This window comes from Myxocyprinus asiaticus, chromosome 35 (assembly GCF_019703515.2).
Source record: "Myxocyprinus asiaticus isolate MX2 ecotype Aquarium Trade chromosome 35, UBuf_Myxa_2, whole genome shotgun sequence".
Taxonomy (NCBI): Eukaryota; Metazoa; Chordata; class Actinopteri; order Cypriniformes; family Catostomidae; genus Myxocyprinus; species Myxocyprinus asiaticus.
The window spans coordinates 17,592,615-17,609,885 of record NC_059378.1 but is presented as its reverse complement, the minus strand read 5'-3'; the positions used below and the strand labels follow the sequence as shown (position 1 = coordinate 17,609,885).

The window sequence follows — 17,271 nt, the reverse complement described above, 5'->3', positions numbered from 1 at the left end:
ATTTTAGGGGAAGCCGTGCTTCCTGTATTGTCTTAAAGCAATCACCACTGATAGTGCCTCACTTTAAAGCATAAAAAAGAGCCCAAAGTAACATAAAGTAGTCCATGCAACTTGTGCATCATATTCCAAGTCTTCTGAAGGCATATGATAGGAATTGGTGAGAAACAACCCTAAATTCTCGTTACAGTGGCTCAAGTATCCACACGAGAAACTGCATTGTTTTTAGCACAAAAATGTGTGAACATGTGAGCCACTGTGAATGGATTTCTCTCATAATGCTCATTAACGTGCAACAGATGTCAACATTTTAACTGATTAAATGACTTAAATTTCCTATGACTTTAGAAGACTTGGATTATATAACACATGAGCTGCATTGACTACTTATATGATACTTTTGGGTCCTTTTAAGTCCCTATTAACAGCTATTGTATTGAAAAGACTGCCAGAATATTCATAAATATTTTTCCTTTTGTGTTCGGCATAAGAAAGTCAGTCATAAAGGTTTGAAATTACACGAGGGTGAGTAAATTATGACAGAATTTTAACTTTTGGGAAAACTACTTCTTTAAAATGAGACAAGTCTAGAATTTCTCAAACACAGTGATCAAAGGTATAATGAGTCTAAAACCATAATTACCTAAACAGAATCTAGGGCAATGTATTTTCTATAAACTTAAGTAAAAATAAAGACATATACTTTACTAAAAAATATAGGCTACTATATATTGAGATACTGTATACTAAACAGATATACACTACACTAAACATACTAAAAACATAAAGCTATTGTAAAAACAACTTTGCAGACATGTACATACTTGCACGCAAAAATCCAGTTCACAAACAGCGTGTTATGAGGGCCAGTTATGCAATCTAAATATAGGTCATCAGACAAACCAAGCTGATAGATAAAGATCCAATCCTAAAATATATTCTTAGTGTGGACGTTGCACAAGGGGACCTCATTGCAGGGAATATGTTTTTACTTAAGTCATTTTAGTTAAGTATTTGAGTCAACGTATCAAGCCCCGCTCAGGTTTAACTTAGTGGCATTTTACCCCTCATAAGTTATGATAACGGACATTTGAGTGCATTTGCTCTAAATAAAATACTACATTAAAGCATGCCAACGAAGCGCATTGATTTTTCTGTTCAATGCTCGGGGTTACCTCCTGCTCCGCAGATGGCGCTGTGGCGCTTTATAATGGTATCATCTCCTACCCTGTGTACCAAACGGCCTAAAAGAGGCCTTCAGATGGCACTTCTAAGGGATTACAACCATTACCGCCATTCTGTAAGGTCATTCCAAAGAGAATTTCTAATAAAATTACTCTAAAAGGGAGTTCGAAATGACCGTTATTTTTGAGCCCCACTCTTTTCAGCACTCCCAAGCTCTCACAGTGTATAGTACAGTCTTCAAAGGGAATAGGGATGATCACTTCTGAATGGGACGCACCCCTAGAGCTTCAAGTATTCAACTCAACACCTGTAACAGAAAATCCAAAACGTTACGACGCCGACACTCATTTCTCATGGATAATTTTTGACAGTGCACCGGTAACTGAAAATAATACATATCTGAGAACATATGAAATAACTTGCGTTAATTACGTGTAGTTTTGCAGTTTCGTAAGAACTACTGGTCATATGCTTGTTAGCCTGCGAGCTAACTAGCTGACATGATCATTCGTGTTTTCAAGTTTCAGGAATTATATGGGGTTTTAATTTTGATATGGTGTCTTCTATAGTAACAGATTGATTAGTTTAAAAATCAACTTCTGATTCATGCTTTTACTTTCTGCTGTTTGTGTATGCAAACGCTCTTTTCTTTGACTAATGATCTGCTTTACAACTGTACATAAGTCGTCCAAGGAAGCTTGTTTGCACCATTCAATGAAAATACTTTTTTGTATTTTATTTTTTTACTCTAAGCAGTTTCCTTTGGCTGGACTGACAGTACATAATCATGGCTCTGTGGCTGCTATGAAAATAGTAACAGATATTTTTAACAGCCTCAGCCATAACGCTGCTGCAGTCAGTAGTAGAGGTATATGACGTAAGTCCAATGTTGTCGATTCATAGTTGTGCAAGGTTTAGATACAGAACTGTTCTGGGGGGAAAGTCTCTTGACAATGTGTGACGAGTAGTACACCACTCCTAATATTCAGCCTGAAGTCTCAAATCAGGCTCTGTGAAACATTTTTTTGTATTATTATTATTTCAGGCAGCTCACTGATGTAGCTGGGGTCTGGCAGCAGTGACCATGGTGCTGTGCTGGGGTAGTTTGTTAGTGCTGGTGGCCCTCTCCCAGGCCCTGGGCTCTCTTCAGCACTCAGAGGAGCCCTCTGTGCCAGATGAATGGGTCCTGCTCCATGTTGTGCAAGGCCATATTGGGGCGGGAAACTACAGCTACCTGCGTCTCAACCACGAAGGACGCATTATCTTGCATATGCAAAGCCTCAAGGGAGATGCAGATCTCTACGTCTCTGACAAAACGCTACGGCCAAACTTTGATACCTATAAGCTTCAGTCTTTCACCTGTGGCCAGGACGTGGTGGTGGTCCCAGGGGATTTTGTTAGGCCCGTTGGAATCGGGATCTACGGGCATCCCTCCTACATGGAGAGTGAGTTTGAGATGAAGGTGTTTTACGACCAGACAGCACTGAGAGATGATATTGAGAAAAACTCTTATTCCTCAGATGAGACTCCTGGTCAGTCTCAACACTCTCAGGGCCCCGAGGAAGTGATGGAGGAAGATGAGTCGATCCTTTGGACTATTCTAATTGGGATACTTAAGCTCGTAATTGAAATTTTGTTCTGATTTTGATGTGCCAGCTGCCAAAATACAACACCTGCCACAAGGAAGCATTCTTCCAGTTAGATTAAAAAAATAATTGGGCCAGATTTTTGACAAAGTATATTGTAATGTTTTGCTTAAGTTCTGTCTAAATCTTTAGTAGAGCCACCACCACTCTATGAGTAATATGTAAATTTCATCCATAATTTTGTTAAAATGCAAATTATACATTTGCTTGTCAAATTAGGTAATTACATATCAATTCCTATTTTTAACACAAAGTTCTCACTTTGACCTGTTATTCTGTTCTGACATTTTATTGATATTGTTAAAAAAAAAATCTGTTTGTGTGGTGCATTAATTTCTTATTAATGTCTTATACTGACCTAGGGTAGTTAATTCTAAGTTTTAAACTGCACTATGCAATCACACAAATCACCTTGTGACAAAAGTTATACAGTTGTGCCTATTCTTATGAAGAGTCTCTTGACTGATAAGCAGCTAAGACTCTTATGCACCTATAGCAGTTATAAGACAAATAAAAAATCAGTTATTTTTGAAAATTGCTCTGAATCTAATGTAACTTAAAATTGTGTTCAGATTCTGATTGTTTTATCTTGTTTTGGTGCTATTGTTGAGTGAACAATGTGGTTTTCTACTACTTTTTGTACTGAGTGGGTGGGTATCTTAATTTAGACATTGTTTACAGAGCTTATCTTAAGTCTGTAATGTGCCTTGTAACAGTAACAGTTTACTGTGCTTGGTCAATGTGTTAATGTTTAAAAACTATAAAGAGGCAGAGCTCTTTAATATAAGGTAAATTCAAATCTGACCAGTCCATAGCTATATAATTACTTTCACTTTTGGCTGTGTTATTAAAATACTGAGTCAACACAACAGAAGTAGACAATTTAAAATTATTTTACAGTGTGAAGTAGAATTTTTCAACAACAATGATAAATACACTACAAGCAGGTGCATATAGATTTCTTCCCCTTGCAGACATCTATACAATGCACCAACAATAAATAGCCTATGATGGAAAGCTCACCACAATACACTTGAGATAAATGTGCATAATATAGGGATATAAATACATAATAAAGAATAAAAAATACATAGAAAAGGATTTAAATGTGGGGCATATTTGGACCATAAATTGTCATTTACAAACATGTTTATACATTTATTTTCATTCCAACTGGAGACTCTTGAGAATTTGTTTTATTATTAATTAATTTTAGAATTTTAGGTTAAGTGAATAATTTTTTTTTTTTTTTTTTTTTTTAACCATATGTTTGGGCTGTACTATTTCCCTTTATTCTTTATTTGGACTCTACTGTTTCCATGGGCAGGAACCAAAACCCGTTTACGTCATATATAGGCGACGGAACTGTGCGCACACCAGCACGACCTTCCATCTGTAGGCTGGATGATAAACTCATTTATGTGAGAGCCGAAAACATAACAGGAGTGCACTTAGTATTTATTTTCTTTAGCCCGAATCATGTTTCGCGCCACGGTAGCTATATGCGGGAGGACTGTTGTTAAAAGGGTAAGAACACGAATTGATTTACAAGACGTTTGTTTTTCCTTTTAAGTGTGAAGTGTCCTGTGATGATGTATATAAATATGTTTTTTATTTTTTTATTTTATATACCTCAAACCAGTTAATGTCATCTGTTTCTGGAGAAAGCGTACTTCCATCAAATCTGCGAATTCCATCAAATCTCATCGGAGTTCCGCGAAAAAGTAGGACTGAGTTTTGGCTATTTAAAAATTGTGGGCATAATGCATGTAATACATTGCCACTATAAGCGGTTCAGGCTTTTAAATGATTACAGCTTATCACACTCCCTCTAGTTTAGTACCTCACTTCCCTGAGAAGGAGCCATATTTTCCCGCAAAATATTATAATTACAGAACTGTTGCTGCTTTAAATGCTGGAACATGTTGTCATAAATAATAAATAAAAATGACATGGTAAATAATTGTTAAAGATAATATTAAATGAAATTTGTTGCGGTTCTATTTACATTAATGTGAATTTTCAAATGCCTTTAATGTGTGTTAAAAGTGCACTGAACATACATATAATAATAACAATGTATAATCTTTATTTCAGAGAGGGCGGCTCCATCTGGCTCTGATCTTCCAGTGCTGCGCAGATGTGAGGCTGATATCCCAACTCACCTTGCAGCCACTCAGACATGGCTTCAGTCTTTGGGAAGTTGTGACAGTGAACCCCTTGGTGTGGTTGACTTACACCCTGATGTCTTCTCAGTACCTGTCAGGTAAACCATACAGTTTCTTAAAGGTGCACTTAGTAAAATTCATGTTTATATTGCGCTGACACCTGGCAATATAGATACAGCATCACGCAGCATCAGTTACAGATGTCATTGTTAGGGATGCACCGATATGAAAAATTTTGACCAATACAATACCGATTTTAACAAAACAACTCTAGGCTGATAATGATACCGATATTTTGCAACTTACCTTATTTTGTCATCAGATCACTGTTTTACTTCGGAATGCTTAAAAAATGTGCAAAGAGGTACAAAAGCTTTTCCACTGTTCTAACAATAAATAATTTCCATTGAGCCATATTGCAATTTCAGTCTTAATTCAATCAATCATTAAGCAGCATTAATGGATATCATACTGATATCTCAGAAGTCAAAGTCTACTTGTTTCAAAGCATTTTGAATGGTTTCAGTCATCTTTTAGCCTATGCGTAAGTGCTGCTTTCTCAACCGTCACGTCCATTTATGCAATTTTTCCGCATTAACGTGAGAACAAGACAGAATAAAGATGAAATATGACATGTTCTTAGGAGTGCCAACCCTTTTACATATTATGGCTATGATTATTTGTGGATTGTGCATTTTAATTTACAGAGTTTTTACAAAGTGTATTACTAATTAATTATAAATAAACCTTCAGTTTTTCATATCTGTGTTTTCCTCCTTATTACCAATATGCTGATTGTTTTAATTTGGTCATTAATTGGCCAATACATTTTGGCATCCCTAGTCATTGTATAAATGCACTATTTGCAGTCAGCCACGATTAATATACGCTGCAAGTGAAAGCATCCAATTACAGGGCATTGAGATAAACCGAGTAATTTTCAGCGGGTCATGTGATGTCAGCACCCAGCACCATTTTTAAAAACACTGACCAAGGTCAGAAACGCATACTACTTTTACTATTTCTGCCATATCTGTTTACACTCACTGAGCACTTTATTAGGAACACCTGTACACCTACTCAATGCATAAAATAATGCATACAGGGGTCAGGAACTTCATGTTCACATCAACCATCAGAATGGGGAAAAATTTGACTGTGGCATGATTGCTGGTGCCAGATGGGCTGGTTTGAGTATTTCTGTAACTACTGATCTCCTGGGATTTTCACACACAACAGTCTCTAGTGTTTACTCAGAATGGTGCCAAAAACAAAAAACATCCAGTGAGTAGCAGTTCTACGTATGGAAATGCCTTGTTGATGAGAGAGATCAATGAAGAATGGCCAGACTAGTTCGAGCTGAAAGAAAGGCAATGGTAACTGAGATAACCACTCTGTACAATTGTAGTGAGCAGAATAGCATCTCAGAATGCACAATACGTAGAACGTTAAGGCGGATGAGCTACAACAGCAGAAAACCGTGTCGAGCCCTTTATTAGGACCATAGTGTTCCTAATAAAGTGATCAGTGAGTGTGTGTATATGGGTAGTATGCCTTTTTCGAACTCAGCAACTATTCTATTATTACTATTTCTTTCTTTTTAAAAGTTTAGCAGTTAGCAAAAATTATTTAATGATTGATTGCTCCTTTAATGATCTCTGCACTTTTAATATTAAAACATTCATCAACAAAATGGAAGAAATCAATTACCTGTGATATCCATAGTTCATACAGGCTTGCTGGAGTTAGGTTGCAAACACATTAATACAGTTGGCTATACTGTACATGATACACTTTGTTTCTGTTAATAGACTGGACATTCTCCATGATGTAGAGGTCTGGCAACGTAATTTCAAGAGAATAGTAAGTACTTGTTCTGCTACTATAAAGTGCACTAAGCTTTCTAGTGTGAAATTTGTTCTTGCAGTGTGCATGAAAGGATTAGTTCACCCAAAATTGAAAAGTATGTCATTATTTACTCAGCCCCATGTTGTTCCAAACTTGTATGACTTTGTTTCCTCTGTGGAGATGTAAGGCAGAGTGATAACCTCAGTAACCATGTACTTCCATTGAATAGAAAAAGATACAATGAAAGTGAATGGGTGAATTAGGATGAGTAAATGAAGGCACAATTATCATTTTTGGGTAAACTATCCCTTTAAGACACTGTAGCAATGACGTTTTGTTGACTTTATTCATATTGAATCATCATGTATGATCTATGTAACAAATAAAATGTAACATGATTACTGTAGAGCCATGCAAAGGTCAAGTCTCGAGCTGAAGTCAGTGGTGGAGGCAGGAAACCATGGAACCAGAAAGGAAGTGGCCGGGCACGGCATGGAAGTATTCGTTCTCCACTATGGAGGGGAGGCGAGTTATAAGAATTAGATGCAAACATTTTTTATTTTGGAAAGAGTATATATATATATATATATATATATATATGATTTTTATTATTTTTTTTTTTTTTTTACAGTTTTATGACATTATATCAGTGGACCAGTTAATTACTAAACAAATGCGCCTCTTCCTTATTCAGGGGGAGTAGCTCATGGTCCACGGGGACCCACCAGCTATTATTACATGTTACCCATGAAGGTGCGGGTGCAAGGTCTGAAAATCGCACTGACTTCCAAACTGGCTCAGGTGAGATGGGAACACACTGTGAAAGTCTTTCTTGTATCTGATTGTATATACCTGTCAGCAGAGGTAGCAAACTGATTTAATAAATTTTCTGTTAAATAGAAGACTTCGATTAAGATGTGTTGGATCCTTAACTAAAGTGAATGTCATTCTTTTCTTAGGATTACCTCCATATTGTGGACTCGCTGGAAATTCCCACTCCAGACCCTCAGTACCTCCAGGACCTGGTCAAACACAGACAGTGGGGGGACTCAGTCCTTATTGTTGACATGTAAGTCTGTAAGAATAGATTTATATGCCATTGCCACCATGATATACAGTACAGTACAATATAGAAGAGTAGTTGGCATGAAATGCTAAAAAATAAATATAATTGTTTGCTCACACGCTATATAAATGTAAAACTATTTTAAATAGTATTATGCTTATTTATATTGTGCATGGAATTTTTTTTTAAACTTCTAAAATATTCACACTGCCTGACCATTTAAAATATCTCACAACAAAGTAATTAAAATGGTGACCAGTCACAGCTAATATATACACATTTTACACCTGAAATGTACATTCATATAAAAATTAACCTAATATATTGTTGATCTAAAAAAAAAGTAAAAGCCCATGGACATATTGTTTTCATCTGTGATTTTGTTTGTTTTAGAGGTGATGAATTCCCTCAGAACATTCTTAAGGCCACTGAAGATTTAAAAACAGTGAATGTCATTCCAGCAATAGGTAAAAAGCCCTCTTACTGTTGTTGTAAATAGATCAACATTGTAACCATAGGTCAAATGTACATTAACACAATTCAGTTAAAACTTGTATTAAAGAAATATTCCGGGTTCAATACAAGTTAAGCTCGATGAACAGTATTTGTGGCCGAATGTTGATTACCACAAAAAATTATTTTGATTTGCCCGTGCTTTAAAAAAAAACAAATCAAAAACTGAGGTTGCAGTGAAGCACTTGCAATGGAAGTGAATGGGGCCAATTTTTGGAGGGTTTAAAGGCAGAAATGTGAAGCTTATAATTTTATAAAAGCACTTGCATTAATTCTTCTGTTAAAACTAAGGGGTTATGTGAGCTGTAAAGTTGTTTAAATCTTTGTTTTTACAATAGTTTTAGGGTTTACCGCATTACGTCGTCATGGCATTAATGTTGTAAAATTGGATAGAACTTTTACACAGAAAAGGTTAGTAACTAAATTTAGTAACACTAAAATCCTGTCAACATGCATATTGTTTACATCTTGCGGCCATGCTTTTGAAACAGTATTTTAACATTTACGGATTGGTCCCATTGACTTCTATTGTAAGTGCCTCACTGTAACCTCAGTTTTAGCTTTTTTTTTAAAGAAATGTATTTTTGTGATAACCAACATTAAGCCACAAATGCAGTCGATTGATCTTAATTTGTATTAAACCTGGATTATACCTGAAGAGAAACATCTCCAATTCATCTGTTCATTTCTACAGGTCTAAACGTCCACAGCATGCTGAAACACGAGAGTCTGGTTCTTACTCTTGAGGCTGTAAAATTTCTAGAAAATAAACTTCTTTGGCATGATGTGCGATACACTTCTTTGTATCCCTTCAAACTCCCCTACAGTGACTTGCCATGAACACAGCACATGGACCCAATAAATAAATGTTTATTTCATAAAAACAATGATCTGGATCTCTCATTTCAAACACCATGCACAGTGTAAAAAAACTTGTTTAATATCATAAATAATAGCGTTAAAAGTGTATATAACAGACAAGGCACCAGTGGAACATGCTTTATGTCAGGGATAGGAGATTTTTGGTGGAATAATGCCATGTGCTAAATCATGTCGGATCTCCCATCTAAGTGCAGATCGTTTCTTCTCTGTTGGAACCACATAATTGTTGGGGATGTACTTCTTCTGAGGTCTCTGCTGTAAATACAAGAAGGAGGATTAAATTTGAGTGAACAGACAAAATAAAATCAACCAAAAGATTGAACTTTCTAATAATTAAAAAATAATAATAATAATAGTATTCCTTACTGGTGGTGGCTGATACAGAAGTTGCTCCTGAGGATAAAAACAAAAATATTTTTAAATCTAATAATAATAATAGAGGTTCAAGTATTTTGCGTACACTGCAAAACATCTACATTTCATAATTAATAGAAGCAGGGATGTCAAAATATTATGTTTTTAAGTTGTTGTCTCCAGCAAACAAACATCGATTATAACACACTAATTGAAGAAAGGCAGAGGGGTGACGAAAAAAAAAAGACTAATTCTGTCCTGTGAAGCTTGCGGAAATAAGAACAGGTAAACCCTGCGCAAAAAAACAAAACAATTCTAATACTCAATTGGTATGTAATTTGTGGAGTAAATATTTCCCTTTTAATCTATGAAGTGTACTGTGCGCATATATCAATGCAGTGAGAAAGAAAATAAAAAACAATAAACAGACTGTTCTGCGTCTGCTTTCTTGTTTTTTAGCCTTTTAAGTTAATGATCCTGGTTACAAAAAAAATTTACTATGGAGAACAATCTGCATTTGCTAAGGGAAAAGATTGGTCAGATCAGAGCAGGAAGATGTCTTCATTTTTTCAGAGGCTCATTGGTCACTTGCCAAGGCCCCAACTGGCCAGAGATCATATAAACGTAAATTAAGCTTACAACTGAATCAGAGGAAAAGAAACGGCTAGTGAGACACCAGGTTTAGTGGCAATGTGACAGACCGCAATGCAAAACTGTAGGATTACTAAAAACACATGTTTACTGATACCCTGATGGCCCAGTGCAGCTCCTTCCTGCTCTTTTCTCCTGGAGGTTTAAACATCTCCCAGTCCTGCTTATACTGGAAGTACCTGAGAGAGAAGAGCCAGCACACTCTTAGATCAAAGATATGATCAGTTTGTGGTGCTTAATGGATTATATCCACTATAATTGGAGTGCAGAGCGCTGAGGTACAGTGTCTGTAGCTGTAGCAATTGTTTTAAAAGCTTGAGCCTTTTAAATGAATAGGATACTTTTGTCAATGTTCAATATACAGTCCACTCCCCCAGCTGTTTTAAAGGGTTAGTTCACCCAAAAATGCAAAATCTCATCATTTACTTACCCTCATGCCATCCCAGATGTGTATGACTTTCTTTCTTCTGCTAAACACAAACTGAGATTTTTAGAAGAATCTCAGCTCTGTTGGTCCATACAATGCAATTGAATTGTGGCCAGAACTTTGAAGGTCAGAAGCACATAAAAACAGCATATATGACTCCAGTGGTTAAATCCATATCTTCAGAAGCGATATGATAGATGTGGGTGACAAATAGATCAATATTAAGGTCATTTTTTACTATAAATCTCCACTTTCATTTCCACATTCTTCTTTTGTTTTTGGGGATTTGCATTCTTAATGCATATTGCCACCTACTGGGCAGGGAGGAGAATTTATAGTAAAAAAGGACTTAAATATTGAACTGTTTCTCACCCACAACATCATATCGCATTTGAAGACATGCATTTAACCACTGGAGTCGTATGGATTACTTTTATGCTGCCTTTATGTGCCTTCAAAGTTCTGGTCACCATTCACTTGCATTGTATGGACTAACAAAGCTGAGATATTTGTTATCTGTTAGTGTTCTGCAGAAGAAAGAAAGTCATACACATCTGGGATGGCATGAGGGTGAGTAAATGATGAGAATTTTCATTTTTGCTTGAACTATCCCTTTAAATAATTTAATTCAATTAAATAATTAAGCATTACTTAGCCACTGGATCAGTTTTCTTTAAGTTCCTTGTGTGAGGATGATCAAAAACTGGCCGTATAACTAAGGAGAAAATCAGATCTTGTATAAATACAACACAATGATTGCAATCACGAGTCATAAAAACACAGATAAACACATGGTTGTTCAACCATACTGATTCACTTTTCAGTCAGTAACTTACATGACTTTGGACGAGTTCGGATATCACTCTCACTGTGTGATCTTTTCTGTGAGAGCAAAGTATAAGAAAAAGGATAGGACACAACTGCATGAGCATTGTTAAAATGAGATGCTGGGCATCAATGTCACTTTAAGACTTATATGTTTGAAAGATTCTCTGTGTACTGACCATGCCTTTCATGTATTCACGGAAAGCCCTTGGCAGGTCCTCTGTTGCGGAGCTGGATCTGTCACTGTAACTTCCTGTTTCTTCACACTCCGAGTCATATTGTACATGTTGTGCACCAATCCTCATCTGGTCCAATTGTTCCTCCAGCTCACTAACTGCACCTACAACACATAGATATATAAAAATAATTATTATTACTTATGTTAACAGCACAACAATTCAAAAGCATGAATGCAGTACAGTCAGGCACAGAAACTTCTTTATAACTATGTATTAAGGATATCAATTTTAATCCACTTAAAAGGAATAGTTCACCCGAAAATGAAAATTATCTCATTTACTCACCCTCATGACATCCCAGATGTGTATCACTTTCTTCTGCCGAACACAAATTAAGATTTTTAGAAGAACGTCTCAGTTCTGTTGGTCCTTTCAATGCAAGTGAATGATGGCCAACAATCTGAAGGTCCAAAAAGCATATAAAGGCAGCATAAAAGTAAACCATAAGACTCCAGTGGTTAAATCCATATCTTCAAAAGTGATATGATAGGTATGGGTAAAAAAACAGATCAATATGCAAGTAATTTTTTACTATCAATCTCCTCTTTCACTTTCAGATGTGAAAGTGAAAATAAACAGGCACCACATATGACTTTCGGATGGGTGAAAGTGGGTAAATAATGACATATATATTGATCTGTTTCTCACACACCTACCATATCACTTCTGAAGACATGGATTTAACCACTGGAGTCTTTTGGATTACTTTTATGCTGCTTTTGGACCTTTCGATTTCTGGTCACCATTCACTTGCATTGAAAGGACCAAAAGAGCCGAGATATTCTTCTAAAAATCTTTGGTTGTTTTTAGCAGAGGAAAGTCATACACATCTGGGATGGCATGAGGGTGAGTAAATGATGAGAAATTTTTTCTTTTTGGGTGAACTATTTCTTTAAATGTAACACACCATGGCAGCCAGTATATGCTCGGACTTTCTTCTCCTTTCTCCTCTTTTTGTTTTCAAGCCCATCATCATATTGCTTCTCCTCTGATCTCCTCTCACCTTTGGTCTTCCTATGCCTTATATTAAAAGGGTGGTCAAGGTTATACTGCAGAGCCGCCACCTCCCAGCCATCATTGAAATACGCCACATTTTGGGTAACAATGCTCTCATGCTCAGTGGAACTCTGCTGGTCAGCTTCATGATGTTGGCTTTCAGGCACGATGAGGATTTGGTCATTTCCGTGACACATGTCAGGAGATTGATGCTTGTCCTCAGATCCATCTAGGCTTTGATCGGTACTGTGCTGTATGGTTAAACTTTGCCTGGCATCCTTTCTCTGAACCTGGACATAACCGCTTCTCTCAGATGTTTCTAATGTTGGATTGTCTCTAAACCAAACCAGATTGCTCTCATCCTCATAATCATGTGCATTCAAAGGATACTTGCTCTCTTCTTCTAATCCAGTTAGAGTACAGTCGTCTCTATAATCTGCTTCCTCTGGATCTCCGTCTTTAGATGAGTCCGGTCTATAGGTGCCATAACCAGATGTTAAAATGCTAGCTGTGGGGCTGCCCAGACTTTCATTAAAATCCTCAAAAGTTTGTCTCTTAATACACACATCTCTAGTTTCGTTCTTCTGCTGTTCCTCATCATGTTCTTGTTCCCATGCAGATACAGAGTCATAATTCCCTTCCTCTCCTTTCTGGGAGTGACCACTGGTTACAATAACACAGTCATCATCACTTGCCCATGATTGCTTGTCCTCCACAGTACTCAGACTAACAGGTTTATTCTCAACAAATTCACGAGCATTAGGTTCATCAAAAGAACACTCTCTCTCACAGCCTCCTTTAGATACTTCCCGGTCTTCTTCACCTGTACAGTTTTGCTCTCTCATCTGTCTTTCTGTGCCATCTTCATTCATGAAACACTGCCTCTCGTCTTCTGCACCATTCTCACATTCGTCTCCTCCAAGCCTGTTCTTTGCCAAATCCTCTGAAATTTTGAAATATTCTCTTTGATTTTCCTCTTTTTCTTCACTGTTTTTGTCAACAGGTTCAGAATCGATAGCTGTGTCACTGTCTATCACAAAACATTCCCTCTCTTCAACTTCACTGTCTTCATCGCCTCTGCAATTATTCTCCTCTTTCTTATCACTGTCAGGGGTTTCCCCTGTACTCCCTTCATTAAAAGACTCCCTTTCCTCCTCGTCCATATTGACAACTTTGACATCCATTTCTTCCTCACTATTAGGTTCTCTCTCATCCTCTCTGCTGCTCCATGACTCATTGCTTTTGGAGTTTCCAATGCTTTCTTCTTTCACAAAATATTTTTTCTCACCTAATTCTCCCCCAATCCATTCATCATCTTCTGATACACAGCATACATTCTCTCCCTCTTTGTTTTTATCTTCCTCCTCCTCTGAAAAATCATTGTTTTCCTCACCACTTTCACCTGTGCTTTCTTCCTTGGTGAGATTCTCTCTTCTTTCAGCACTCTTTCTCTCTTCTCTACTTTCTGAATCTTCTTCACTCTCCTCTACACTTACCTCCTCTTTCTCATCTTCCAAAATATAATTTTGGGCTTTTTTCTTGCCATTCTCCTCTCCACTGACAAAGCACTCTCTCTCGTCCTCACTATCATCTTCATCCCCACTTGTTTCCTCTTCCTCTTCACACAGCTCAATCTCTTCTTTGTCTTCATCGTTGCTCTTTTTTCTTATTTCCCTTTCTTCACTCACTTTTTCTACTTCTTCACTTTCATCTCCCTCCTCTTCACTCTCCCACTTTTCTTTTTTTGTTCTTGTTTTCTCTATGCTTTTATCCTTTTCATCTCTATATATGAAACATTCTCTCTTTTCCTCACTTTCATCTTCATCTACTCCAGGATTTGTCTCAGCCTGCACATATTTGTCCCATTCCAGCTCATTCCCTTTCTTTTTGCCACCTGCCTTTACAAACCCTTCTTTCACATCCTGACTGTCTGTTTCAGGCATTCTCTCAATCTTTTTGTTGTCTTTCTTAACATTATCCCTGTTTTCCCCATCACTCTCCTGATCGGTCCAAAAGGAGGAGGACAGGGATCCATCATCGTCCTCGTTTTCATTTTCCAAATGGCTGTCAAAAGCTTTATACATCCTGAGGTGGACAGACAGATCTCCCTTTCAACCACCAGTAAATGAACTTAGCTTCTGAGCCAAGCAGATGGCTGAGAGGGAGGGGGAATGTAACTAAGAAGATTACTGTTAAGAACTTAGATGTGTTTACAAAGCCAATGGCACCACCTGGTGTGTGGGAGGTTTTATTTCATGGAAAGAGAAAGCAGGTATATTAAACAAAACCACAAGTCTTACCAGAGTCTTCACTGTGTGTAGACTCATCACAGACATGAGACTGCCCTTGATGCTTCCTGAATGAAAAAAGAATGACTTTTAATGCACATGTGTCCTTATAATGGTGTTGTTTTTTTTTTACTTTGAGACAAACATGTAATCATCTATCAGAAAAAGATATTCATTTATGAATCCTTACCTTAGCACTTTCCTTTTAATCACAGGCTTTGAATGAGCCCGATTGTCTCTGTCAGGACTTGTCGTTTCACTAGTATCCAAAACGGAGTGAAAGATTTCAGAGGGCCTTTCCTCAGTCTCCAGCCTGTTGGGTGCTGTTGAGGGCCGGGCGGGTCTGTGAGCTACCGAGTGCCGCAGATACGAATCATAGTAGTTATTCATACCAGATTCTCTATAATCGTCCTCATTAAATGTGGAGGTGAAAATCTAGAAATGGAAAAGACAAAAAATATATTTTTTTAACAGTCAGAAGTGTTAAAAAGATGCTCCATGATTTGAAGGTCCTTAAAAACTTACCTCTCTCTGTTGCCCTGCTGAGCTGGTGTCAGAAAAAACATAGTTATGGTTGGTCCCAAGCTGAACTGAGAGAAAAATCACAAGAAAGAGTTGGTCATGTTTGTTCACAAATCCTTGACTATTACATGAACATGCACATCATAAAGCAGAAGTGACCGCTCACCTTTTTCTTTAAACAGCGCAGGCGGACTTTTGCTTGAGCTGCTGTGAGATGTTGGGGAAGTCCACTCACTGGAGTTGTGACTTTTTGACTTTTCATGACGAATCAGCTGATCTAGATCTGGTGGAGATTCATAACATTACACCATTACCTCAACGTAAGCTTAGATAAGACGTAAAAATAATTAAAATGGAAATAAATGCCTTGTCATGAAACAAATCCCACCTCGCTTGAATTCCTGCAGTCTTTGTTTGGGAATACTACTGTATCCAAGAGCAGCCAATTGCTGTTGGATCTCCTCCTCTGAAAAGTCTAGATAATCCATTTCTGGACAGACAGACAGACCCACATGTCAGATATTAATCAAATACAGCTTCTGTCCTCAAGAGAAAACATCTTTATGCGGAATGTAAACAACACCCAAACGAAAAACACACTGTAGAGACCTCTTTATTTTAACTCGTTCATAGTGTTAAAATAAGAGGGTTGCTGTTGAAACCTATATAAAAGAAACAACACTCATAAACTTTAACGTATAACAGTACGTCTGTTTTACTCACCTTTAATTCGCTACGATTTGACAGTTGTTGTCTTCAGTGCCAGGACAACGGCGGCGGTTTCGTGTTCAAAATAAAAAAAGGAGGCCGAGTAAGAAAGCGCGTCCGTGAGAAGTTATAGCGCCCTCTGATGTATGGGAGACCGTCCGATTTATTTCATTTTACAAAGGATTTTGAAATATTTTACCCGAGCTGACGTTTCATACCCTTTAGCGAGGTTTCAAAATAGGACAAATGTGACAATTATTTACAGCAACATTATCTTTGTCGTGCTTTGACATATTGCATGAGCTTATATTTCAACCTGTCTTTTGCTATTGAGGCACCTCATTTCATACCCTGTTAAAGTTTCCACGTTTTGTAATGTTAACAATATCGTTCTGTATCTAAATCTGCTCCTACGTGTAGACTGTTTACCAGAGATTCTTTTCAAATATATAACAATCTCCGCGGCTCTAACAAAGGAGAGAGCGTAACGGTCTACTAGCGTGTTACGACAGTAAGTCACCGTTTGCGGATACCATACAAATGAATGGGGAGCGCCGTAAACTGACACCCAACTTTCGCAAAATTGTCCGCGTCTTCTATTATAAAACAGCAATTTTATTGTAGTAAAACTCCAAACGTAGTTAATTAAAAAATGGGTTTTAAGTGTAAAACATGTTGAAGATTAGCGGACAGGCGGTCTATTCATTAAGTGATTAGCTGTTTCCTCACAAAAGCAGATTATTCACCACACTGAAGCATTTCCTTAATAGACATCCATTAAAAAAACGACCTTTTGTCTCCTCGCCTATGTACCGCCGCGTTATGCTATTCTATGCTTCACTTTGTAGAAGGCTTCTGCTGTTTACAAGAGGTACCCACAGCAGGTACCACACTGGAGTTTGAGACACGCCCACTTTACGCCAATCTTTAAACTCTCATCCAATCACCTTCAAGTT

The 17,271-nt window shown here is 37.3% G+C and overlaps 3 protein-coding genes across 7 annotated transcripts in view; 2 read left to right on the top strand and 1 right to left on the bottom strand.

Annotated features, from left to right (window-relative positions):
* Window positions 1–9,310, top strand: part of mrpl4 (mitochondrial ribosomal protein L4) — a 170,384-nt gene extending 161,074 nt beyond the window's left edge. For 2 of the 4 annotated variants that reach the window (XM_051672075.1, XM_051672074.1), the window contains exons 2-9: window positions 4,470–4,552; window positions 4,926–5,094; window positions 6,808–6,859; window positions 7,252–7,369; window positions 7,539–7,645; window positions 7,804–7,913; window positions 8,304–8,377; window positions 9,118–9,310. In XM_051672075.1, coding sequence (XP_051528035.1) covers window positions 4,474–4,552; window positions 4,926–5,094; window positions 6,808–6,859; window positions 7,252–7,369; window positions 7,539–7,645; window positions 7,804–7,913; window positions 8,304–8,377; window positions 9,118–9,263 — 855 coding nt within the window. In that variant the 5' untranslated portion in view covers window positions 4,470–4,473 and the 3' untranslated portion in view covers window positions 9,264–9,310. Of the gene's footprint in view, window positions 1–4,110; window positions 4,356–4,469; window positions 4,553–4,925; window positions 5,095–6,807; window positions 6,860–7,251; window positions 7,370–7,538; window positions 7,646–7,803; window positions 7,914–8,303; window positions 8,378–9,117 lie in introns of those variants that run through there. The other 2 variants (XM_051672073.1, XM_051672076.1) reach the window with 2 other exon arrangements.
* c35h6orf120 (chromosome 35 C6orf120 homolog) lies at window positions 1,240–3,363 on the top strand. Its single transcript, XM_051672078.1, has 2 exons — window positions 1,240–1,560; window positions 2,228–3,363. The coding sequence occupies exon 2, from the start codon at window positions 2,267–2,269 to the stop codon at window positions 2,822–2,824; it is 558 nt and encodes a 185-aa protein (XP_051528038.1). The 5' UTR covers window positions 1,240–1,560; window positions 2,228–2,266; the 3' UTR covers window positions 2,825–3,363.
* A 97-nt stretch (window positions 9,311–9,407) lies between the features above and the next one.
* On the bottom strand, window positions 9,408–16,666 carry hyls1 (HYLS1 centriolar and ciliogenesis associated). Of its 2 annotated transcripts, none has more exons than XM_051672071.1 (12): window positions 16,331–16,666; window positions 15,996–16,097; window positions 15,774–15,890; window positions 15,611–15,675; window positions 15,276–15,520; window positions 15,098–15,153; window positions 11,742–11,902; window positions 11,574–11,619; window positions 11,389–11,452; window positions 10,408–10,489; window positions 9,672–9,698; window positions 9,408–9,557 (listed from the first exon to the last, which is right to left on the bottom strand). In XM_051672071.1, exons 2-12 carry the CDS (start codon window positions 16,093–16,095, stop codon window positions 9,429–9,431), a joined length of 1,092 nt encoding a protein of 363 aa, XP_051528031.1. In that variant the 5' UTR covers window positions 16,096–16,097; window positions 16,331–16,666; the 3' UTR covers window positions 9,408–9,428. The 2 variants fall into 2 exon arrangements, with proteins under 2 accessions (XP_051528031.1, XP_051528030.1); XM_051672070.1 differs by having other exon boundaries at window positions 9,408–9,560; window positions 16,331–16,658.
* Between the last annotated feature and the right edge of the window lie 605 nt (window positions 16,667–17,271).